The sequence below is a fragment of the Mustela nigripes genome, chromosome 6, assembly GCF_022355385.1.
Source record: "Mustela nigripes isolate SB6536 chromosome 6, MUSNIG.SB6536, whole genome shotgun sequence".
NCBI lineage: Eukaryota > Metazoa > Chordata > Mammalia > Carnivora > Mustelidae > Mustela > Mustela nigripes.
Genome location: NC_081562.1, coordinates 114,142,538 through 114,165,956, shown reverse-complemented (window position 1 = coordinate 114,165,956; position 23,419 = coordinate 114,142,538). Strand labels below are relative to the sequence as shown.

Here is a 23,419-nt window from a genome sequence, read left to right as displayed (position 1 = left end):
TACACCCAGCATTTTTATTATTTCTTCTCTACGTGTTTATCTGGAAACAGTCTCAGACTTCTAGAAAAATGACTTTAAATTATATAAACAATTTATTACAATTACATTCTTTTTCCTGGTGGATTTCAGAGTAAATGGTTGGCATGATGGCCCATCGCCCCCCAGTCCATAACCATTTCCTACCAGCAAGGACGCTCTCCCACATAATCAGAATCAGAACGGTGGTGCACACGAGTGCTATGTACTAGCATTCGTGTCTCCACTGTCCCAGTGTTGTCCCTCAGGCAGAACCGGGGCACTGGGCTGCCCTGTCTCTTAGGGTCCCTTTGCTCCCCAACAGTTACTCGGACTTTTTCCTGACCTTCATGACCTTGATATTTGTGGAGGGTAGGGACCACGTTGCAGAACGCTGCTTCTTTGGGAGTTTCTTTCATGTTTCTGCATGACGGGGTTCAGGGGGTGTGTGGGGAGTATCACAGGAGTAAGGATGTTCCCACAGCACCCTGCTGGCTGACGCCCGTCTCTGTGCACCCCTCCCTGGGGGTGTTGACTTTGATCACCTAATTAGGTGATGAGAAAGGTCAAGGCGATAAACACGTCTTGGCAGACGTCAAGACGTCTGCCACGCTGTTGTGGGGCAGAGGCAGCTGGTGGGGGCACGCTCTGTACTACGTAAATATCCCTCTTTGTCAGGCTTTCAGCCTTTTCAGAGCCTTGTTTGTGTTGTGTGAGTTCAGGGGCTACAGGTTCGTTCAGTGGGGTGACGTCATCAGCTTACTCTGACGCTCCGGTTGGCCCAGATTTGGCCAGTGGGAACCATACCCAGCAGGCTTTTTTTTTTTTTTTTAAGATTTTATTTATTTTTTATTTTTATTTATTTTATTTTTATTTTTATTTATTTTTTTTGAGAGAGGGAAGAGAGAGAACGAGCAGGGGGAGAGGGAGAGGGAGAAGCAGGGAGCCGGATGCAGGATTCCGTCCTGGGACCCGATACCATGGCCGGAAGCTAACGGACGGAGCCACGCAGGCGCCCCCCACGCTACCCCAGCAGGCTTTGTGTTTATCGCCTTGACCTTTCTCATCAGTGTTTGATACTTGGTTATTTTCTGACCCAGTGAACTGTTCCCAGATCATCTTGTTCTTTCTCTGCCTCGTCCTGGACTTAGCCACCTCTCTAAGGAGACTTGGTTGGGTTTTGTTTTGTTTTGTTGTTGTTGTTTTTGTTTGTTTTTGGTGGGCGGAGGTGAAAAACGATATTTAGCAGCCAGGTTTAGACACGTTTAAGTGCATTGCTGTTGAGGTGTTGTGTCTCTTGGGCTTTCTCGTTGGACAGAGCAGTGACATTTGTGTGTGTGTATGTATGTGTGTGTGTAGACAGACATACACATGTGAGTGTCTAGACATACACATGTACAAAAAGAAACATATTTATATTTACTTCTGTGTCTGTTGGGTCGGGAGACCTCATGACCTCCTCCATGGTCTGAATTTTCCTACAAGTGCTGTGGGGACTGAGTGCTATGATTTTACTGTGGGCTGAGACTGATCGCGGTGACGTAGTAAGGACACGCAGCGAGGTCGTGAGGAGGAGAGAGGCCGGTGGGGTCTGGAAGAATCTCCATGTCAGGCGTCCTCCTGCTTGCTCTGCTTCCCCGGCAGCGGAAGTGACTTTCATGGGATGATTCCATCCAGAGAAGCCCAGGCCGAGGCTCTTGTTGTGGGCTGGTCCCACGGGCAACACGCTGCCTGGCATGGGCCAGCCAAGCAAGCAGGTCCCGTTTTCAGCACAAAACACATGGTTCACCCACGCCGGGCGCAGTTCAGCACCTGGATAACCTCCAAAATGCGGTTCCCAGACACCAGCCACAGTGACTAGCTTCTCTAGAGACTGCAACGTCAGGCCCGCAAGCCTGGCCTTTCTTGCACGCTTGTGACCGAATTCGAGCTCTGATTCCCCCTCTCCGACCTGCCTAACACCGTGGGGGGGGGGGGGGTCCCCTCTGGCCTTTTCTCTCCTATATTTGCACCCACCCCCCAACACACAGGGGACACCTGGCTGGCCTGTCTCTAGTCTGTTGTGTTTGGTCAGGTCCCGCTCTGGAACCTGTCTCCTGTCCCTCTGTTCCCTTCACCCCCATCCGGGCCTTCGCACCTGACCCATGCCGGGCTGTCCGCAGGGGCAGACATCCTCTGCGTTCTGAGCGGGACGGAGATGCTGTCATCCTGCCTCCGTCCTCACCTGCCACGCGTCTGGATCCTCTTAATTAAGGAGGGCCCTTGGAACAACACCTGAGGGAGAGGGGGAGACGGACCATAGCCCACGGGCCCCTCTGGCATTGGAATGGCCCTCCATGGTCGTCCCGAGGTGGGCCCAAGTGGTCGGGCCCTTTTGCCCCATTACAGTGACTCGCGGCATGGGGGATGCCCACAGGAGGGGAGGGGGCGAGCTCTTGGAGCTGAACAGAGCCTCTAGGGCCTGCGTCTGGGCCAGCAGTGGGAATGGGAGGTCCTGGCAGCACCACCAGTGTTTCCCGCATCCACCCACCCCGGGGCCAGGACACTGTGGGTCCCACCCAGCCTCTCCTGCCTGCACACCTTCCCTGCCCAGTCTCCCTGCCCTCCTCCTCCATCACCATAGCTCTTTGATGGGCTTGTTCCAGAAGGGCAGGCAAGGAGAGGGGATTCTCTTACTTTTAAACTATACCAGGATCCTGTTTTCATAAACTTGGATTGACATTTCCTAAATGGGAAAGGTTTACTAAAACGCTTGCTTCCACGGGGTCGTCCCAAACCAGAAGGGAAGAAGAAGCTGAGCCTTCTCTCTCTCCCGTGGGCATTTGCTCTTGTCCTCTTCACGTCCTTCTAATGTATTTCTGGAAGCTTCGGAATTTGGAGGTCTCAGACACCTGTCTTCGGGCCCGACTTCCACAGGTTGGAATTGGACCCGATTTTCACATTTCTCTTGCCTTTATTTTAAAATTTGATATCATTTAATTTTTTAAGGAGCTTGAAGAATTTTGATATAGAGCTCTTTAGAAGGGAGGGAGCCCTAGGGCTACAAAACCGTAGTGGGTACAACTGTAAGGGAAGCCTTCCCCAGAGCAGGAGGGCTACCCCGTGTCCGCGGACCTGTGCTGGTTTTACCGTGAAGCATAACAAAAGCTCGGAGCACAAGCCAGCCAGACGTGAACCACAGAGTCCTCAGCGGAGCGCGGACTGTGTGCCTACATCTAGGGTCAGGAGAGGTCCTAGAAAAATCAACAGTTGTTCAAGGGCAATGCGATTTAAAGCATGATCTTTATCTATAAAGAATTGCTTTTTAGTTCTCAAGACACAGAAAGCCAAGCTAGGCACTTCAGAGAAATGCAAGAAGAGTGCAGAGGGGCTGGGATCGGAGAGACCAGACGCAGAATGAACACGAAGTCCGGTTTTTTTAACTTAGAATTTAATTTCTTTGCTGTTGATACTGTTAAAAAACAAAAAAACAAAAACAACGATCTGTTAGGAAAAGGAGTATTTTTCTGGTCTTCAGAGGCATACAGAGAAAGCCTACTTGAACGCAACTCAGGATCAGTTTGCTCTATTTTTTTTATTTTTTATTTTTTATTTTCCTTTTATTTTTATCACTGCCTTACTCTTAGGGAACCAGATCTAGGTTTTGAACGTAATACTTCACTTGCAAATTACCGAAGCGATGCTCTCCTTACGTTACGCCATTTGCACGAATTACCTGGTGTCCCTGTTGCTTTGCGGCAGGCTCTTGGAAACCTGCAACACGAGTGTGCAAAGCAGGTTTGGCAGAGAGCTCGTGCCCATCACCCCTACAGATGGGGACGAGCAGGACGGCAGTGTTGGCTTACTTGGCAGTTCATGCCTCTGGATGGTGGTTAGTTTTCCCAAAACTAACCCGAGTGTTACCTATCAAAGGTCCCACTGTCTTCCTGGAACATACATTGTTGTTCAGGATTTCAACTTGAGGGCCCCCGAGTGGCTCATTCAGTTGAGTGTCTGCCTTTGGCTCAGGTCATGATCTCAGGGCCTGGGGTGGAGCCCCGCGTCGGGAGGGAGGGAGCGTCTCCCTTTCCCTCTGCTCTCCCGCCTCTTGTTCTCTCCCTCTCTCTCTCTCAAATAATAAAATAAATAATACCTTTAAAAAGGATTTCAACTTGAAAATCAGGGTGCACCTCTGGGCATAGTTGAACAGGTCCCGTGGTTTTGATGCATTCTTTGTGTCGGTGGATTCTGGGTTCTGTGACGTGTCATTTAAATCAACACTGGTCGAACAGAGATGTGTGCAAGTGTTTTCTACCAGTGATATCTTAAAAATGTGTTGACATGTGGCTCGAACCTACATCCAAGTGCTCCCCTTTCCAGCCGAGCATTATTTACGTGGTTATCCCTGTAAGTACTTGGCCCAAGGACTCCGTGCCCATTTTTGAACCCAGCATTCATTCTGCCTGCTTTCCCGAAGAGCTGGTCTCCAGTGTTATGCTGGAGACTTCACTGCCCGTGGTTTTTCTTAGCAGGAGACAGTGTTTTGTTTTTTGTCTTTTGGTTTTTTCCCTCAAACGTGATGAGCAGCAGGTGACAACATCTGGATTTCTGAAGGGTTCTGGAGTGGCTGTTGAACCGCAGACACCGCAGTGAGCGATGCCACGCCGAGCTCCGTAGCACTGGTTCGTTGTGGTCGTGGTGCACGTGGTGCTTTCCTAAAAACACTACTCCGAGCTCCAAAGGAATGATAAAAGCAAATGACGGGAGAATCGCACACAGCCTACCTTATGGTTGGAAAATAAAGGGGCCACTTTCAGAACGTGCCGTGTGCCCGGCAGGTGTGAGTAACGGTGCGGTCTTGTCGTCGCTCTTCCTCGTTTCTAGGTACAGAGGCAAAACGTACCGCGCCGTGGCCAAGATCGTGCGGACGTCTGACCAGGTAGCAGATTTCTGCCGGCGGGTTTGTGCCAAGCTGGAATGCTGCCCAAATCTGTTTAGTCCCGTGCTGGTTTCGGAGAACTGCCCGGAGAACTGCTCCATTCACACCAAAACCAAGTACAGTAAGTACAAAGAATGAAAGGAGATGGGGCTGGGGGCCCACAGGTCGTTGGTGGATTTAAAAAAAAACAAACAAACCTTTGAGTAATTTTTCATGGGAATTGCTATGAAAGAATTGTTTAAAATTTGCTGTGGCCGCTACGTGTCCCTAGCCCCGCGGAGGGACAGGATGGCAGAGAAGCGGTGGGAAGGGCGGGCTGTGAATTTCGGGCACCGGTAAGTCTGGAAACGTACCCGGCTGAGGGAGAGCGGGGTGAAGCTGGCTCTCGGTTGCAGCTGGTAACCGGCATCGCTTTCTTGGTCCTCAGGCTGAGGAAGTACAGACCCTGCCTTTGCCGCCTGGGACGGGGGGAGCTCCTTGTCACAGCCTGCACCCCCCCTCCCGTCTGTATCTCCTTCTCTGAGCTCCTTGATGAGGCTGCTGCGAGGTGCAAAGGCAGCCCGCACTGTTCCCGGCACTCAGGGTGCCCCCCACTCCCTCCACCTTTGCTCTGACCCCTCCCTGGCAGGATTTTCATACGTGTGGTTCCTCTGCCGCCTTTAGTGGCCTCTTCAGGTCCCATCCTTCCTCAGCTCTGGCCTTTGCAGGCTCGGTGGCCTGGGGCTTTGCTCCCGCAGCCTGCATTCCAACCACCGGCGCATGAACGGGACACGGGAGTGCGGTCCATGTGCTGGGAACCCCAGCCAGCTGAGACGGATCAATTCGTGTGTCATAACCAGCAATCTGAGCCACCATTTGGCGTGTGAATCTCCTTGTAGTTTTCCCTGTATGGGTGCATGGATATCCTAAGATATCCCATTCCTGCCAGGAGTTAGCACTCTTGTCTGTGAGGTTGGGCCACTGGGCATTCTGCGCCCGCGCTCACGCCCGGACAGCCAGGGGTGTGTTGCTAGGACACGGGGACGTCACCGCCCTCTCTGGAGAACTTGTTTCCCCTCACATTACGTTGGGCCAGAGGAGAGACCCCCTGGAGTACGCTGTTCAGTAACAGACGGGAAGAAGCGGGTTACCCCAGCTCCAATTAAATACGAACGAAATGACGTGGAGATTTTTCTGGGTCCCATGTGATGAAACATCAAAATCCTGAGACCCCTGGGTCAGCGTAAATACCACTGCAGATTGCACGGATGCTCTGGGGGGACGACAGAACCACGCTGGGGAAGGACTGGGAGCCCCGAGGCCAGCAGTCACCCCAGTGTAAGCCCAGGATTCTGAAAGTGTGCTGCCCCTTTGTTGTATTCGGTCAAACTCAGATTTCCAGCATTTGGCTTCTAGAAAGCCACTGGTAGGTGTGTGCTGTGTTTTCTCAGCCCTCAGATCAGTTTCTTGGCTGTTCCTGAGGATTTGATATTTACTCTAGCTGTGCTGGAGGGACAAGGCGAGCTCAGGGTCCCCTGCTCCTCCACCTTCTTGACTCCCCCGGGTTCTAGCGCACGCGGGGTCTTGGGTGTGAACAGGTGCTTATTCATTTGTGACTGGTCCATGGAGACAACTGTGAAGCTGTGATCGTCCTGCTTTGTGGGTCGCACTGGTCTCGTTCTGCATGTGAGACAACAGAACGCTGGGGCCAGGTGGCGTTCGCGGGGAGTGCAGGGGCGCGGGCACCCACGGCAGCCACGCTCCACCACAGAGCGTGTGCTCCACTGAAGCCTCAGGGCTGTGTGCTTGGGTGTTTTCTTGGCTCCTTCCAACCATAGCTAAAGGCTGCCTTTCTGCATGTGGTTTTAGATGGAACAGTAGGGGTTATGTTGTGGGACGGCCGAGACTTTGGGCGATGGGTCTCGATTGGGATCATCACTGAGAATTGGGTCCTTAGCAGTGGTTTCAATTAGTTGAGTATACGTTTAATTTACAAAATGTAGCGGTCGTTACTGGAAGTTGCTAACTGACTCTGACGGGTGCTGTGCGTGTGACTAGAGACCTGTATCGAGGTGCTGGCAGGCCTGGTTTCTCCAAAGGCCTCTCTTTTTGGCTGCGGTCCTCTCTTTTTGCATGGGGCCTCCCCCTCTGTGCACCTTCCCCTTCCTCGCTCTGCTCCGCCTCCCATAAGCGCACCGGTCCTGTGGGATGAAGGCCCCACGCTTCGAAGACCTTCATCACCTCCTCACAGGCCCTGACTGCAGATACAGTGCCGTGCGGGTGAGGGCTTTAACGTGTGAATTTTGAAAACACACAGGTCTGCCCCTAACACTTTCTAACCACGAGGGCAAGGGGGGGACGTTCTGACTGGAAGAATGGTCCGGTCTCTCTCTCTCTCTCTCTCTCTCTTCTCTCCTGCCCGACCTCCCTCTGCTCTCTGTGCTCTCTGTGTCCACGTACTACGTGTGTGTGATCATGAGAAGACGTTTTGGATCCTCTCTCCTTGCAGCCTATTACTATGGAAAGAGAAAGAAGATCGTGAAGCCCCCGATAGGGGAAGCCAGCACTGAGAGCGGACACCCGAAGCCCGCCAGACGCAGGAAACGGCGAAAATCCATCTTTGTGCAGAAGAAGCGGAGATCTTCCGCCGTGGACTTGGCCGTGGGCTCGGGCGAGGTATGTCCTGCCTAGGGCACCTTCCTGCATGCGCCCTGGACGTGCGGTGGCTCTTGGCTGGGGCTGCGGCCCACGTGTGATGCCAGGTGCTTGCACACTCCGAGTACCAGGAGCCCGGTGCTTTAGCCGCTGAAAGCAGATCCCGCCCACTCGGCCATGTGGGCCAGGAGAGGGCCGCGGCGGGGACAGGCTGGGGATGGCTGGTTGGGCCTTGTACCCCGCCCCCCGAGGGTTTGCATGGGGCCGGCTCGGTGGGAGACGGCCTCCCTGGAGTCAGTGCCGTCGCTTCTCCCCAGGAGAGCGAGGAGGAGGATGGGGATGCCGTGGACGAGGACACGGGCAGTGAGGAGACCGGCTCTGAGCTCCGCGATGACCAGACAGATACCTCTTCAGCCGAGGTCCCCTCCGCGCGGCCCCGGAGGGCCGTCACCCTGAGGAGCAGCTCAGAGCCCGAGCGCCGGCCACCCGTGGAAAGGCCTCGAAGGGGCCGGAGGGCACAGGCTGCTTCCTGTACCGAGGGGGCAGAGCAGGGTGTGGCCACCGGCCAGGACCCGGCTGAGGTAACGGCCGCGGGCCCCAAGCTGGGCTGTGGGGGCGGGGCTGCACACAGCGTGTCGAAGAAGGAAGGCCTTGCTTGGGGGCTCCATGTTTAAACCAGCAGTCGTGGCAGCTCCAGCCTGGTTCCCGAGTCTGGGGAGAAGGGCTGGGGATGGCCCACCCTGGACGGAGTTCCGAGGGAGGTCATGGCACCTGTTTCTCCAGAAGGTTTTCTTCCAGCTGCTGAGGATCCCTGTCAGGGGAACAGACAGACTAGGCCCTCAGGGTCCCGTGGCCACGAGGCTTCCCCTTCACAGGAGACCTCTGTGATGCTATGACACAGTCAGTATATCCCGTCTCCCCCAAACCCTCAGGCCGTCAGCAGTCAGCTTGGGCACAGGCACCGTCAGCAGCAGCATAACCGCAGAAGGGCTGGCTGCCTCCTGCACGTTCTCAGGCACCTTGTACCGTCCTCTCTGCAGTCGGAGATGCTCCTCCCTGCGCAGGCCCGAGACTTGAACTTGGTTTCCAGCAGCTGCCCTCACGGCGCCTTTTCTTTTAACCTCCAAGGCACACGAGGCATTGGAGGCAAAACTGTAACCCAGACGAGCTGCTCTGAACGTCCCTATGGTCTGTCCGGTGCCTGGGGAGAGGCCAGAGGGAGGAGGAAAGTCTGGCTCAGGCCCGCAGGGTTTACCAGGGTCCCGCCGGTGTGGTGGTGACAGGTGACCGCTGCCTCCCTTCTCCCGCCAGGACACAAAGCAGCAGGAGGAGGAGAGACTCGTTCTGGAGAGCAACCCGCTGGAGTGGACCGTGACCGACGTGGTGAGGTTCATCAAGCTGACAGACTGCGCCCCACTGGCCAAGATCTTTCAGGAACAGGTGTGCTTGTCCTGCCGCGGCGTTTCTGTTCTTTGTTCTTCCGACGTGGCTGCTTTCTGGGACCCGGCTCTGGCAGGGCACAGGTGCTTCCTTGTGGCTGCAGGGGGCTGGGGGGACGGAAGCCTGGCTCACTCGTGGTTCCCGCTGACACTTCCGTGGGGGGCCCTTTGCTGCCCAGCAGAGACGCGAGTCCTGGCTCGGGCTCCCTTGTCAGGGGCTAAGAGCCTGGGCCATCTGGCCTTCGTCGCGGTCAGGGTCAGGGCGGTTCTCTGTCCTGCAGGAAAGCCATCTTTGAAAGGTTTCTGTCTCCCTGGGCCGCCCTTTTCCCAGTCCTTCAGCTAGAAAGAGCAGGCGTCCCTTGGGCTCCTTTTCACCCAGGCCCAGGGCAGCACTGGGGGCCGTGCTTGTAGCGGCGAGTCTTGGATGTAGAGGGACGCTGACAGCCGGGTGCTCAGTGCCGTGCCCTCCGGCACCCCCAGGTCCCTGCTGGTCTGCCGTCTCTGCCCCCCACTTCAGGTTGTTGGGTTCCTACCGTCCAGAGCTTCTCGTTCTGTTCAGCGGGAGAAACGGAAGGACGTGCTCTCATCTTGCAGAGGCAGAAGCCCCGCACCTGCCCCGTTTCTCTCAGGGCCGCTCTCTGCGCCGCTTCTGCCTCACTTTTTCGCTCTTTCCTTTGTAACAACATTAAAAACCTGTGGGACGTTAGGTTCCTGCTAGCGACAGGTCCACGCAGAATGATCAAGATGATCCATACGTTAGAGGAGTTTTGATTCTGCCGCTGAGACGGGGAGAATTAGCTAAAGTGTAAGACGTGCTTCGAGCCGCAAAAAAGGAATTTTTTTTATGTTGCCCCTTAAATTAATACGGATACAAATGGCCCGTCTGGACCCAAGCCTCCCACGGAAGCTCCAGTGGAAGCCGCTCTCCCGTGTTCGCGTGAAGGTTGTCACTTCTCACAGCGCCTCACGGAGTACGCGTGTCCCTCGGGCGCTCGGATGTAAGGACGGGGCCGTTCACCACGTACTCCAGTAGACGTGGGTCTGGGCGGCCTTTCTTTAGATGATGCAGACCGATGTTCTGGGAAGAGGGGAGTCCGGCATTCAGTCAGGAAGGAAAGAGAAGCCTCGATGCCGCTGCCCCCGGCGAGTCCCCCAGACCTTCGAGGCCACCGTGTGAAAGCAAATGGCTGCAGTCCCCGCGCGTCCCAGGGCAGGGCCCCGTGCGGTCCGCCGCAGAGCCGCCCCAGACACGGACTGCGCACACGTGGAGGCCTGAGTGGCGGCCGTGGGGCTCTGCCCGTGGCCAGCACCTCCTCTGAGTGACGCAGAAACGCAAATAGGAAAAAGCTGCATCAGACGTAACTTAGTAACGAGCCTGTCCCTTCGTTTAAAACATGCGGACGGGGAGAGAATTGCTAAGAACCACGAAGGCCTGTGTGGTTTGGGCCATCTCCTATCTCGGAAACAAAAGAAAGCGGTAGATTGAACTCCTGCTCAAAGCTTTGGCTAACGTGGCATTTTCCCAGGCGGCCACTTGTGAGTGGTGGCCCGGCGAAGCCACTGAGTGCCGGTGACCCAGAGCTTAACATGGGGGGATGTTTGCTCGTGGGTTCACTCAGCGCGGTGACAGAGTGTCTGCTCTGGGCCTTACGATGTGGAGGGTCGTGTTCTAGATTAGTCTCAAGCTGGGCTTTTGCCTTATTTCACTTTTAGACTCCAGTGCACACTTGTGGCTGGAAATGGTTTTCAGCCGGGCTGTGGCCGGACAGAGCACGGCGCTCTCCCGCCCCAACTCCAGGTTAGTGGGGTGGCGAGAGGGGAACGGGCTTGCCTGCAGCTGCTCTCACCGGCTGGTGACTCGGCAAGAACGTGGAAACAAGGCTGACTCGGGAGAAAGGCTAAATGCTACGAGTGCCGAGTTGTCCTTCCTTGCACTTCTGAGCCCAGCTTCTTAGGGTGCGCCAGAAAGTTCCGAGCCTTCCCAAGCCAAGGTGTCCAAGACGTGAAGCGTGCTGCCGCCTTCCCACTCCCAGAATCGGGCGGTGGGCAGGGCCCTGCCTCTCACCTTCTCCTCTCACGCCAGTTAAAAACTCGGTCCTACTATGTACCTTCTTACTTCTCTTAGAGACGGAAGAATACGTAGACTAATTGATCACAGCTGTGTTCCGGTTCATTTCCAGCCTCACAGTCGGCCTTCCCTTGACTGTGGTAAAAAGCTGCTGCCCACCGTGCTGTCCAAAGCGCGTGGGACGTGAGCCCTTTACTGTTCAGTTGGGCCCGTCATTACTAATTTTTGCAAATTTGTTCAGTCGTCTTTGAGCGCAAGTGCTCTGTGGTCCTGCTTTGGGAGGCCTCCACTGGGTCCGTCCAGCCACGGCGTGAGGTTTCCAATGACCCGGGGCAGACAGTGGCTCTGTTCCCCAACGTGGGAGAAACCCTGGGCATGGTCTGGCGACAGCAAAGTGCACTCATTCCTCGTGAAGGTGTCAGCTCAGGGCTGTCCCTGCTTTATGGGAGGCCATGCCTTTAATTCAGAAATGTTATGGCAACAGCTTAAAATGTCTCTACTCTGTTCATGCTGCTGCAAACGTGTACATTATATAGTAAAACTCTACACATCTCTAACTAAGAAAAACACGAGACTCTTAAACAGGGGGTTGCCCTCACTCCTTGCCGTGTGGTACTGTTAGTGTGGGGCCCAGTGTTACTTCTGTGCACCTGCAGCCCTACGAGCTGTAGGGCTGTGCAGTGGGTGGGAGCCACACGCAGCCCACATGGGAAGAGAGTCAGGGGACAGACCTGTCGGTCACCTGTGACATTGACCCCACCCAGCTGCCACCCCTGCCCTTACCTCTGGGACAGCCTGATGCTCAGGTCGCTCAGCCCAGCCCCTGGCAGGGGACACTTTGGTGTTGAGAAATCAGGGGCACAGTTTTATTCTGGATTGCACATTCTTCTCAAAACGAGAACAGTGCGGAGTTCTGTTTCACGTCATCGGGGAGGACGGGAAATGAGGGGCCAGAGGCCCCGCAGCTCAGCCGCAGACAGACCGCACAGAACCCTCAAGCCCCGTGGTTGATTGGTTCTTCCCGCGTCCCAAACAGGGTGCTCGGTGTGTGTGATGAGGGAGACGGCCGTGCCTCGCCCGCTGTGGTCTCCGTCTCCCTGCACGCGGCAGTCTGTGCAGATCTGGCCGGGCGTTTCTCCCCAACTCACCCCAGGGCTCTCCGTGCGGTCCCCACATGACCACGTGCACCAGCCCTTAGCAGGACCGGTTCGAGGACATGGACACGTCCATTCCTTCCAGCTTGCCCACACTTGAAGGTTGTGCCACAGAGCATGGACTCTCCACCCCTCAACCATGGCCCAAACACCCAGATGTCTTTCCCTTCGGGCGCTATTCCCGCAGAGGGAGGGAGAGCCTGGGAAACACTCTCCCATTGGCTTTGCCCATTTGCGAAATGAGCGAGTGAATGTGTGTCGGGGGAGTGAGAAGGGGCTGTGATCACATAAAGGTCTAGAGGCCGTTCAGAGATCCTGGCCATCATTCTCGTCTGGTTTCATCTGCCCTGAGCTCTCTGTGCAGCTTTTCCTCCACTGCTCAGGGCCTGGGGGGCTGCTTGCCAGGGCTGGAAATGGCCCTATTGCCCCCCAGTTTTAGATGCTTCCAGGCGCCTAGGGGCAGCAGGCTTATAAACAGATACGGACAAGCAGACTGGAACAAGCAGCAGTCACTCTGGCCGTTCATTACAGGGCTTCAGGTTCAAGCGCGTTCATCCCCCGGGCGTGTGCGTGGTGGTCAAGGAGTAGTTTGTTCAAGTGGGTCAGACGGCCCGCGTCTGGGAACTGGCGCGTCCTGGTGGCAGGTGTGAGGCTCTCTGGCATCCCCCGGGAGGAACACTTGGGCTGCCCTGGAAAGCATCTGGGGCGCTTCCGGCTCTGTAAAGCCTGCATTCACTCCCAGGGCCTGTCCCACGGCTTCGGCGCTCCGTTGGCAGAAGCCCTGCAAGGTTTAGGAACAGACCCAGCAAGGGGCCATCTTCACCCCCACCACTAGACGGGAGTGCGAATGTGAGGGTAGCGGAGCTGAATAGAGTCAGCCTTGCGGGCCAGTCCTTCTTCCCGCGTGAGGTCTGCGTGGATGAGTGGGGGGTCTTCGGTAGCCGGGGACAGCTGGCCGAGGCACTTCCAGAAACCTCAGTGTGTGCACCCTAGCCCCCATCTCCCTGGATGGGAGCCCGATGGCCCTATTGGACGCATCTGCGGTGTAGACCGAAGCGGCTGTCCCCCACGGTGTTGGGGTCATGGGGTCAGGAGGGTGGAGCCCTCGTGAGTGGATCAGTGCCCTCGTGAGAGAGACTGCGGAGAGCTCCCTGGCCCCTCCCCCATGTGAGGACTCCGGAGCTGGGGAGCAGGGCCTCGCTGGTCACCTTAGTCTGCCGGCAGCTCAGTCTTGGACTTCCCAGCCTCCAGAGCCGTGAGACCCAAGTGCCTGTCGTTCCCCAGGCCCCCAGCCTGCCGTGTCTGTTACTGTGTCCTGGGGGACTCACAGCCCCAGAGTCCCCCATCTTTCTGAGTTCTGTCCATGTGTCACATTCTCTCACTTTGTCTTTACCTGTCTGTTGACTTTTAAATTCACCCAGACCAGGTCTTCCCCTTCAGTCTCTCAGCAAACATTTCACGAGCCCCTCTTCTGCATCCAGCAGGTATTTTCCTAGACGCCGAGATTAGAGCGGCGGAAACAGACTAGAAAAGCTCTCTTGCCCTTATTGCCAGGCCTTCTCACAAGTGAGTTAAACACGAGGCCGTCCCTGACTGCTCCCCCAGCCAGGTGTGTCCCGGGGCTCAGCTTCAAGCTCTGTCTGCTAAGGTGTGGATTTGGGCCGCTGCATACGTGTGCCTGTTCCCCAGCTAGAGAACGCGGGAGCCAAGTCTCACTCACCTTGTATCTCCAGTAGCTACGTTGGGGTCCAACATACAAATAATTCAATACCTATTTTGCAAATAAATGAAAAACAACTTTAAAGACTTGGCCCTGCTCAGAAACTGAGATTTGATTTCCCAAGGGGATCCCCTTCTCCTCCTTCCTGGGCTGTGAGGCATCAGAAAAATGGGGAAACCTAAAAGCATTTCAGAAAGAATGGCAGATACTGGCTTGCATCTGAGACGTAGATGCATTCATGTATTTTTATTAAGAAATGGTTTGTGCGTCCCGAAGAGTGCCCATGAGGCATGTGCAGACGGGGCACCCTGAGAAGACGAACGCCTGTGAAAGCCACTGTCCAAGGAAGACTCTTTTTTACAGTTTGTCCTTTCGTTGTTGATCGTGTTGTGCCTTCTGTATTCCTGTGTCCATCTGCCATCCCGTGGGGAACACCCCACTTCTGGGCGATCTTATCTCTGAACAGGCTCAGCTTTGAGACCCCTAGTAAATGGCCTCCCCTTCAGTCCCTCGTGGCTTCCCCTCCCGCCTCCTAACTCATTCCAGTACACTGTGGCCAGTAGCAGCTTGCAGATGTTCACGTCCCGGAACGTGGCTTCTCTGCCTAATGACTGTTAGCGACTTCCTGGTCACATACCCCAGAAGCTCGTGTCCCAGCTGCTGTCCGGGCGCACCTCAGCTTTCCCTTCAGCGTCTCTCTGCTCTCCTCGAATACGTGCTGTCATCGACTGCTTGTCCTCCACGGGCCCGTCCTTCCCTGAATGATTCCTTGTGGTCCCTTAGGTCTGAGCACGGGAATCTCCTGATCTCTGGAGCGCTCCTTGACGCCAACAGGACTGGCTGTGTTCCCGTGCCTTTGTGTCCACACTTGATTCTCTCTGTACTGTAGTGGTCTGTTCCTCAGAGTGGCCTCCCTCGAGGCTCCTGCTCTCCTGGAGGGAATCTGTCTCCGTCGGTGCAGTAGCCATGGAGCCCATCAGTGTGCCTGTCTCTCAGCAGGCCCTCTGACATGTGCTTGTTGAGTAAAGAAATGAAGGACCTCCTCCAGTTAGATGCGGTGCATATGGCGGCCACCTTCACTGAAATGGTCTGTAGAGAGTTGTGGAAGCATTCTAGGGGCGGCTTTCAAGTGTAATTGAATCTGTATGTCCAAGGATGGACATACAGTGTATGTACGACTAAGTGTATGGCTGTTTGGAGCTGCAGTTATTAATATCAGAGAACCACAGTTCTCGGGGCACCTGGGAGGTTCAGTTGGTCCGGCTCTTAGTTTCGACTCAGGTCATGATCTCAGGATCTGGGGATTGAGCCCCACGTCAGGCTCCCTGCTCCGTGGGGGGACTCTGTCTCCCTTTCTCTCTGCCCCCCCACAGTCTCTCTCAAATAAATCAATCTTAAAAAACAAAACAAAACAAAACAAAAAAAAAACTGTGGCTCTAGTTCTGATGTGGTCTCTTACTAAATGATCTTAGGTAGATCAACTAGCTTTTCTGGCATTAATTTCCATCAAAAAAAAAGCATCTTCTATCCTAAAGTAAGCCTCTGTTCTGTTCTTCATTGAACATGATGGCGAAGCCACCTGCATGTGGTTTCATGACGTCATCCTGTTTCCTGCTCACGCTGTGTTTTTCTGAGGCCCGTGGTGCTCAAAGACTGTGTCCCTAGGCCTGTGCCCGTCTGTCATGGTGTGGTGTAACGTAGGTGGGTTTGCCTCTGCAGTTGCAGTTGGCTCCCAGGTCCCCGGTCGGGGGTGCCATGGCTTGGCCCACGACCCTGAGCAGAACACGGTCTCTCAGCACTGCCGGTCTGCCCTTTCCTACAGCCGGCCTGAGAGGTGGCACATGAAGAGCCAGTGGAGTGACATGTAAAAGCACGACCGAAAAAGTAAAACCAGGGAGAGCATCAAAAATTCGTTGGGCGTGTGTTCAAGACCAGTCGGTTTACACTGGGTTTGAGGAGGTCCAGTTTGAGTCTTGGGTGAGATGTGGCCTGGACTGGCCACGGCCGCGCTCATGTAATTGAGACCATGGAAAGTGGCACGTGCTTTGGTACTTAAGGGTTAACGCTGCATTGTTACTGCTGCTCTTCGTACTAGAGATTATGAGCACGTCAGGGTGCCCTTTTTGAAACGCAGGGTACACGACATTGTATTCCTACTATTCGTCCTCCCAAAGGCTGGCATTTATTCCCATTTTGGGTTGTGTTTTGTTCGGTTTGGTTTGAGTATTTTTGAGACCGTTAAACCATTATTTGAAGAAAATAAGCTTCCTGTGTGTCAGTCATCATGAGTGAGGTCAGAGGGGCTCGTGTGCGGCTGTAGGACCGGGCGTCTCCGTGGCTGACGGCAGCCCTGCGCTCACCACTCCGCCCCGGGGCAGAAATTCTCGTTTGCGGGGTGTGGTTTGTGCTCTCCTCCGCCGCTGGTCTTTCCCGTTACCTTCTCCTACTGCCTCTGCCGTGTGAAGACGGCCTCGGTGGAAGGGGGCAGGGATCGCACTTACACTCAGTCACCCCGGGAAACGGTGTCTACGTAAATGAGCCCCGTTTGTTAGAGGAAGCAAGCTGGTGAAGAGGCAGCGGTGTCTCCTGGGGTGATCTTAAAGCTCTGGGCGGGCCCTTGTCCCGCCTCCCGCAGGGAATGCGGCTGCCCGGTGTCTCCCGGCTCTGTCCTTGCCTGGGGGTGTCTCCCGGCTCTGTCCTTGCCTGGGCCCGGTGCGCGGCTGCCGAGGGCTAACAGGAACAAGACGGGGTCGCACACCTCCTTCTGGGTGGTGCACGTGTGCGCCGGCAGATGCCTGCCTTCGCGTGTGGTCCTCTGTGGCACGCTGCCCTGGGTAGTGCTACGTCTGGCTCTCTCGCATCTTCTCAGCCGTTGCGATGGTGAAATGTCAGACCTTGGCAAGGAACCCGGAGCTGCTGCTTTTAGCAGAGCGCTCTCCCCTGGTGCTCGCATGTGGAGTCGCAGCAGGACACGAGACGGACCGGGCAGGCGTGGGGGTGAGGGGGCTCTCCCGGCGAGGGGCCGGCGGCCTGGGGAATAGGAGGCCCTGCGGCAGTGCCCCTGCTCTGCTCCTTCGTCCCCACCGGCCTGGGTGTGGGTAGCTGGGTGGCCTCGGGGTAGCTGGGATTTTCCGAGCACACAGGTTCTATTACCCAGAAGGAGGAGGGAGTCCTCAGGCCAGGCTGGTCTGTCTTGCTAGCCCTGCACGCCCGTGGGCCCTGGGATGAACCTGCCATGACAGCTGCCTTCCCCTGGTGTCCGGAGTGTGGGCTCTCACATGCCTCTGTTTCCCGGCAGGACATCGACGGGCAGGCGCTGCTCTTGCTGACGCTGCCCACGGTGCAGGAGTGCATGGAGCTGAAGCTGGGGCCCGCCATCAAGCTGTGCCATCAGATCGAGCGGGTTAAAGTGGCCTTCTACGCCCAGTACGCCAACTGACGCCGCCCTCTCGGAGGGGACCGGCGCTGTGGTGGTGCAGCGTCTTGGGAAAGTTTGGGGACCAGTGCTTTGTTTTTTGGGTGACGGGAGCTGATACACGCACTTAGTAGCGCCAGAAGGCAGCACGGAGGACCTCCTGCCCCTCCAGCCTCTGTGCCAGTACCACATGTTCAAGCACACCCGCCACCGCGGCGGGGGCCCCTGGAGTGCTGGGCACTGTGGGAAGAGGAAGAGCTGCTCTGTACGTCCGCCTCTCGGCTTTCTCCCTCCGCAAGCCAGGAGGCTCCTGCGAAGGGCCCTCCTCAGCCACGGCCCACTTGGCTTTGAAAATGAAGGCACAGGTGATGTCTTTCCTGCACGTACCCAGAGAGGACACCAGCCGGTGGCTTTGCTTTGCTCGCTGGTGACGATGCACGTGTGGCTGTGGCTGCACGGATGCCGATTTGATCTCGGTGGCAGCTTCATTCTCAGACACACTAGTTTTGGGACGTGGTTGTAAAAGGATGGGCTAAACCCGCGTCACCTGTCCCAGCTGCCTCTCGGGAAGTAGGAGGCTTGAAGGAGGCGGTATGTCATTGTAATGAGACCGGTCTTGCCAAGCAATGGATGTCTAGAGCCTGTGGAGAGTTCTGTCTGCAGTCTCTTCTAGAACCTCACTTATTTCTGACTTTCTCATTTCATTGTGACCAGATCAGAGAGTGGGTCCTTGAGTCTGCTGGGAAGTGCTGAGCTGTGTATCAAAGGAAAAGCTTAATTTCAGAGAGGAGTGGGAAGAGGCTTCAGGAAACTCTTAATAAGCCAGCTGTGTCCCCTTAGAGGGATCCTGCAGTGAGTGTCTCAATGAAACTGGCTCGGATCCCAGCCCTGGGCTGTCCGGAGGAAGGCCGTGTTCCCGACGGGAGCCCAGGCAGCATTCTGGATCAGTGACCTGCCTCAGCCCTGCTCTTCTGCTGGTATGGCTGATGGCCACCGCTGACCTCGGGTGACCATGTCTCTCCGGACCCACTCGTCCGCCTCTGCTCCTGCTAAGGGAAGAGTCTGATCCACCCCCACGAGACACGAGGCGAGGTGGAAGAGAATCACATCCGCGCCCTGTTTGCCATTCCTGGCAGCCCACGGTGGCCTAGAGGGTGCCCCTGACGCTTCTCGGGGAGTTCATCGGATCAGTGAAGTCTCTTGTGGGGAGATCTGTGACTCTGAGAATTGCCTGAGTTGTTTGTTTGTTTGTTTGTTTGTTGTTATTATTATTATTTTTGTACCAAGGCCTTGATCTCCGTCTGCCTGTGAGGGACCCAGTGTGCTCACTCCCACCCAGGGGGCTGCCCTCCATCGGGAGGACGCGCTCTGGGACACCAGAGCTTTGGAGTCAGGGTATGGACCCGGAAGGGGAGCACGGCCTCCTGCTCTTGTGCTGCAGTGACCTCGCTCTTCTGTCCTTGATTAGGGTCTCCTGCCTGGCGGGACATCCCAGGCTGGTCCGACGAGCTGTCCTGTCTCCGCGTGCGTTGGGAGGTGTGGTCATGCGTCGGACGTTGCAGGGTCTGACGACTGATGCGAACCTGTGTCCATAGTCTGTCCCTGTTACAGATGCAGACGGGAACCCTGTTCTGCAGGTGACTTTCTCCTTCCCACCCAGCTGATTGCCACCACCAGGTTTTAAACGTCTGGCAAGTGGGTCTGCCTGGGGACCTGTGCTGGAAGGACCGGCGTCCTGCCCTGTGGCGTTGGCAGGTGGTAAGGACAGAAGCACCCACAGGGACTCGCTGGTTGGCTTGCAGTTAGGCTTCTGTCTCCCGCCGCCTCCTCCTGGGTTCCCACTCCTGCTTCTCAGCCACATACTTCCGGCCTTCCACGCCCGCCCTGTGGAGTCCGTGGGAAGGGGATCCATTTCCAGATCGTCGGCATTTTCCCTGCGCTGACTCACTCACGAGCCTTCACTGTGGCCTTTTCGAGCTGAGCTATTCCTGTGGCATCTGAAACGGGAGTGAGGGGACGTGGGGGCTGCAAGGTAACGTGTTTCCAGAAGGAGTGTCCCCTCCTCGTGTCCTTTCCGGGAACGGCACGGGGGAGAGGTGCTGCGTGGGAGGTGGGGGGTCTTGCAGGCATCTCGGCAGCCCCCCCACCCCCGGAGAGCTGGTAAGCTTCCCCCCGGCAGCCTGGGCAAGATGTAGCCTCTGTTGCTGGGACACGTCCTGCTCCCCAAGGGGCTGTGTGCCCCATACCTCCTTGTCCTCAGTGTCTCTCTGAGCGGCGACCTGTCACTTCCCCCACGTCCACTTGGTGGTGCGTGGTCAGGAAGGCAAGGCCAGGGCCAGAGGCAGACGGCCTGGCTCCAGGGTCACCATCATGGAGGTCATGTATGTGTCCCCTCCTGGCCAGTAAACCTTTCAGGGCCAAGAAGATGCTTCTGGCATGAGTGTTGCTGACGTCCTCCTGAACTTGGATTCTTGGGGGGGTTTCCACTGCTGGGTGCACTTCACCTCGTAGCAAGTGGGCCACCAGTGGTAATGAGTGTTCGTTCCTCTGTAGGATTCACCTGACACCAGCTTCTGGCCTATCAACAGGGCCAATTTCCAAGGCACATTTTGCTGTCTTGCTGTGGTGTCTCTTAAGGCAAGAAACGATGATTTCCTCTCCTACCCCGGCACACCTGTGGCCCCGAGGCAAACCCCTCTCTCGGTTGAAACACCAGCAAGGGGTGCCTCTCCCCCCACTGATCTGTGTCTATGATAGTACTTTGGGACCAAAGTCCTGTCCTCTGTGTGGCTGGGTCCCGCATCCACCGAGCTGCCCATTACCTCCTGGAGCGGGCTGGGAAGCACGTTCTCCTCTCCTGGCCCAGCAGACACTTCGAGTTCTGTGAAGTGCGGATAACGGGAGAAGCAGAAATGCAGCATTGGTGAGAGCCCTCGAGCAATCCCATCCAGAAACTACGTGAGCTGGTTCGGCCCCCACCTTCCTGACTGTGTCTGTGCTGTGTTGGGAAAATATCCTGCCCACAACAACATACACCCAAAAAACCCAAGAAAACAAAACCTAAAGAGTAGGGTAAGGCTGGCATTGCAAACAACCTTCTTTGCTTTTCTAAAAATAAGAAAAGAAAAGAAAAAAAAACCAAAAAAGGGAAATGGAAACCTGTTTCCTTCAAGTTGCACTCACCAGAGGACATCCCATCGCTTTTAGTTAGGCTCCTGATGGAAGCGGGGCTCAACCCCCATGTTTGGGCTCACCCTGGTTAGGCCGCATAACCTGCTCCACCTGTATTGGACGCGTCTTTCCTGTGTTTGCTTCGATTGGCTCCTCAGTACACTAGAGTGTCTCAGACCTGTGACCCTCCCCCCACCCCGACCCCTGCTGTAATCTGGCGGGTCGGTTTGGGTCAGTCTTCGAAGCTCGGTCTCCGTGTCCTGACGTCTCAGAATGCCGAGTGTCGTATCAGGCAAGTTCTGAGATTTGCCTTTTATCTCAGACCAAACACCTGAGAGCCGTTCTCCCTCGTCTCGCAAGCTCTAGGGGTTTCCTAACTTCTTTCGTAGAGCGCCCATTTATGCTTATTTCTGTATATAGAACTGTAAAAACAGTAGCGTCGAAATCTTCTTTGTGGTTTGAGCGCCCTGGTTGCTTTTTGGTTAAGGTGGTGAATCTAGGATCCAAGTACTCTGTTTTGTCTTTAGAAAGCTGTGATCACATGTGCAATTATTTTTGAAGGGAAAGATAGTACATTAAGGTGTCTGTAGCGTGTAAGGAAGCAGTCGCTGAAGAGATGTGAGCACTGCCCACGTGTGTTGGTGCAATGGCCAACAGCAAGGAGCAGCTCTACCCACAGCTCTGACAATGTAATGATGTAATGATTCTCCTGCCGTTTCCTGTTCTTTTCTGTTCAAGAGCTTTCTGGAAATTGCTTTCATCCCTTTAACTCGATTGAGTATTTCAGTTGGTTCTCTTGGCTTTTATCACTCGAGTTGGTTTACAAGTACCCCAAAACATGAACGTGATGAAAGAATTGTGGTAGTTTTGACCCCCTGAATTTACCTAAAAATTGTAATTGCTGCTTTGGGTTTTGGTTTAAAGCAGCTCTAGTTCAGGTGATAAGAGCTAATCCCAGCTAATCCCAGCTGTCCATCTTCCTTGTTGGCTTTAAATGCTGGGGATTCCGGACCAGAGAGCACGTCAGTCGTCTTGGGCAGCCAAGCTAGAGCAAGGTCCGCCTGATGGATACTGCGAAGAAAAGGGAACGTCTGGGAGCAGCGTGGGCTGAAACTCAGCTGCTGCGTTGGGAAATTGGAGATGATTGTTCTTTTAAATGATAGAAGAGAGAAACTATCTCACTTGTTGTTCACAGAAGGCACTAGCATGATATCCAGAGGCATAAACTATCCCAAGTCGTGAATGTCAGAAGCCCCGTTACTGTTTTGCGTTCCAGTTTGAGTAGTTCGTATTGAAATCTGATTCATATATTGTGTACGTTTCAGTGTGTAAAAGGAAAAAATTCGTGTTTTTACTTTTGGAATTTGCAGGACAAAGGGCATGTTGTTGGTTTGCTGGAAGATTGTATTCTGTATATATGTTCTCATGTAAATAAATAAATCTAAATCAGAGTTATATTTTAATTTTTATTCTAATTGAAAAGAAACCCTTTTTACTTGAAAAAATTGTAAGCCACATTGTTAATAAAGTAAAAATAAGTTCTGCGGTGCTGTGTGTGTCTGTCTGTGTGAGGGCACTCGGTGTTACTGCTGGGTTGTGTTGTGTGTTGTCCGTCTCTCCCTGCTATGCACCAAAGCGCGCGTTCGTAGGGTTTTAATGACCGTGGCTCTGAAAGTCCCGTGCGATCTCTCAGTTACCTGGTGGCTTCGGAACTTTTTATTCAAGGCATTTGTGTTCATTCTTTCTGTTAAGACATACCAGCATCTCCTACTCAGTCACCTCTGGGCTTTCCGGGGCCGTGGCTGGGCTCTTCCGTGGCCACCGGCTGCGTCAGGAGGATGACAGCTCTATGAGTGGCGCTCGACCACGTTTCCGTGGATGCTTGTCCTGTGAATGATCCCAGTGGGTGTCGGACATCTCAGAAGAGCAAGGGGTGCCTTCACCCCCGGCCCTGCCGTGCAGTCTCTGTCCCCGGTGGGATGCGCTCTGTTCCCTGCCCCCGTCACTCCACACTCGGCATTACTGAGGGGCCGAGCCAAGGCCAAGGGGACGAGCCCTGGGGGCAGGTGGTGGAGGAACGTGTCTTTCTTCCGGCCCCGGCCCACCTGGTCATCCACAGCTTCTTTCTCAGCTTATGGCTCTTGCCCCTACACACAAGCAGGCCCTGTATGTAGACGCTTCTGTCGTGTTCTGTTTCGAATTATGAAAGCTTTTTCCATCAGCAGCTCCTCACTGCCAAAATCAAAGCCTACGACGGCAGACACAAGCGGGAGGCATACTGTTCATTTTCTCCAAATACACCAGAAACAAGTCACAGGTTGTAGGGCTGAGCAAGTAGGATTGTGGTATTTCTCTTTGTGCTTGAAGATCCTTGGTGACAAAGAAACACAGACTGAGTGTATCATAAGGGAAAGTGGGAGCTGAACACTTGCCCCGACCTCTGAATTAGATGAGTTAAAGCAAAAGAAAACCCCAAAAGTTAAAAAAGCAAAACAAAACAAAAAAACCCTTCCATTTCTCTCCATCTTGCCACCAAGAGCCAAGTTTTAATGTTTCTGCTGTCCAGCGAGGCTCTTCTCGACTTTGGTTCTCGGAAGCTCCTTGCCCTTTGTTCCGGCACCGGGTGCTGCTCCTCTTCTCCTTCGAGGGGGGACAGCGCTTCCTGGAGGTTCCTGGAGGTTCCCGGGGGTTCAAAGACCACGTAAAAAAATGCTGTTTACCCAGACATGACCTTGGGTGGCTCCCATAGGAAGACAGGACGATTCATCTGTGAGGTGAAAATACCACATCTGAACAATTGCCAGGCCACCGTGGGTTTCCAGGGAGTCACTTGGTCGGGAGGCTTTGTGATGTCAGCCCAGACGGGGGGGGGGGGGGGGGGGGGG

General features: G+C 54.9%; 1 protein-coding gene across 4 annotated transcripts in view; it reads left to right on the top strand.

Annotated features, from left to right (window-relative positions):
• SFMBT2 (Scm like with four mbt domains 2) overlaps positions 1 to 22,081 on the top strand; it is a 227,662-nt gene extending 205,581 nt beyond the window's left edge. For all 4 annotated transcript variants that reach the window (XM_059404050.1, XM_059404052.1, XM_059404051.1 and 1 more), the window contains 5 exons: positions 4,879 to 5,054; positions 7,422 to 7,588; positions 7,885 to 8,148; positions 8,879 to 9,007; positions 17,247 to 22,081. In XM_059404050.1, coding sequence (XP_059260033.1) covers positions 4,879 to 5,054; positions 7,422 to 7,588; positions 7,885 to 8,148; positions 8,879 to 9,007; positions 17,247 to 17,387 — 877 coding nt within the window. In that variant the 3' untranslated portion in view covers positions 17,388 to 22,081. The remainder of the gene's footprint in view (positions 1 to 4,878; positions 5,055 to 7,421; positions 7,589 to 7,884; positions 8,149 to 8,878; positions 9,008 to 17,246) is intronic.
• The last annotated feature ends 1,338 nt before the right edge of the window (positions 22,082 to 23,419 follow it).